At 50.2% G+C, this 1860-nt stretch overlaps 1 protein-coding gene across 1 annotated transcript; it reads left to right on the top strand.

The window, feature by feature from the left end:
* Positions 1–502: 502 nt before the first annotated feature.
* Pmar_PMAR027317 (hypothetical protein) lies at positions 503–1168 on the top strand (the record flags this gene model as incomplete). The annotated part of the gene is made up of 1 exon (XM_002765061.1): positions 503–1168. A coding segment is annotated over one exon (666 nt), but the record flags the coding sequence as incomplete, so codon positions are not given.
* Positions 1169–1860: the final 692 nt, after the last annotated feature.

Below are 1860 nucleotides of genomic sequence, written 5' to 3' on the forward strand. Positions count from 1 at the left end.
CGCTAGCGTAGTAGTCGCGAATGCATCTCCAAGATTGTTAGCTGAAATGCCAGTGCCACAGAGTCTCACAAATGAGGGTAGGGATTATGGTGTGTCGAGCCAGAGGGGATATGTGCGACGGGAACCCAGAGTAGGGATCAATACACAGGGGGTTTCGAAGTTAGCATTGCCACAGTGTGAGGATATCCTTGATCTAGATTCTCATTTTGAGGTTGTTGAGGGGATTTTACAAGAATCTGGGGCTGGTAGCTATTCAGAGGGTACTGATGCACGGTTACTGTTCACAGTACGTGATGATATCCGGATGGCATGTGTGGGAAAACTACTTACTACCCTTCCATCGGGGGCAGTGAGGGACTGTGCAAAAAGAGCGGCTCAGAGATCTAAGTATTGTTGGGAGCGAATCAAGGATCAGCTACGTTGTCGATTTTGTAAGAGAACGGCTATAATTGGGAACATCCGAGAGTCATTAGCAAAGCTCAGCTATGGTGGTCCTGGTAAGGTAGATCAGTTCTTGGACTCGGCTGAGACGATTGTACTTCGGTGTCATAAGGCGTATAAGGATAAGAGTGAGACGTTCAGGGTGGTCAGAGCGATAGTAAATGCCTTGCCAAGTGGAGTAGCGGAGAAAGTGATCTCTGAAGTGAAGAGGGAGGCGAGGTCAAAGCGTGGCTCTTACAGAGACGTCAGTGAGGAGGATTGGGAGACACTTTTACCCTTCTCTCTGGAGGTGGGAGATGTGATTACGGACGGTATCACAGTGGTGGACATCATCAGAGATGTCAGCAGGACCTCTGAGGACACCACCAGGAGAGAGACGGACAAGGTGGCGCTAATAGCTCCGCCGACGAGTCAGCAGGGGGTTGGGATGGCGGCATCACAAGGATCGGGTAGTGCAACTTCTACACATCCCCCAAAGCAGTCACTGGAGTCATGGGCAAGAGGTTTCAAAGCCTCGTTCGTTGTCACAGTCAAGGAGTTGAACGAACAGGAGATAAAGAAGACTTTCCAACCAGATGACTGGAGACCTTTGCGTAGTAGAGGAAAAGGCCAGGGGCAGAAAGTCGGAAAGGTGGTTGGGGCAGTTGTAGGGTATAGCGATGAGGTCAAGGGCAAGGCGTTGATGGCCAAAGTCGCTGGGGATGACCAACTGAAGCAGAAGTTCAGGGTAAGACCTTTTGTTTTCAAAAGCCAGGGAAACGGGGAGGGCCGAATGTGATTCGTGGAGATCGCGTTGCGGCCTTAGATTCATCTTGCTCCACATTAGATATAGGATGTAGCCAAGGGAAAGGCTTTCCTGCTCTAGATAAGATAGAGGAGGAGGAAAAGATAGTAGTAGAAGAAGTAGTCAGGGAAGAGCTAGATGATAAAGTGTGCTTGATCTACTTGGAGGTTCCGGTAGAGTTACAGGTCAGAACCGATATAGTGAGTGCAGTAGATCCGAAGCATAGAATTTTGGGAGTGAAAGGGACGATAGACCCAGGAGCGGGACGCACATACTTATGCTTACCGAAGGATCGAAAGGCGAGGCGCGATTGCATACCAACTACTAAGGTGGCGAAGTGGGCTAAGCTGGCGGATGGGAGCCGCACAGCTATCACCCAGGAGGCCGAAGTATACCTTACCTTGTGGCTCGAAGGGGAGACAATCACTGCTGGACCTCATGCAGTCCGAGTGTTGTACTCAGAGCAGGTAGAGGATGAGATCGGTCTGCTAATAGGCAGGGATATTGGCAGCAGAGTTGGTTTGCAGTTGGACCTAGCAACCGGGACGGTGTCTCGATCGAAGAGAACCATCAGCATGGATGGAGAAAAATTGGTAGATGATTGTGCAGCAGATGCCATTGATGTGGTGAGGTAC

This window comes from Perkinsus marinus, assembly GCF_000006405.1.
Source record: "Perkinsus marinus ATCC 50983 genomic scaffold scf_1104296975862, whole genome shotgun sequence".
NCBI lineage: Eukaryota > Perkinsozoa > Perkinsida > Perkinsidae > Perkinsus > Perkinsus marinus.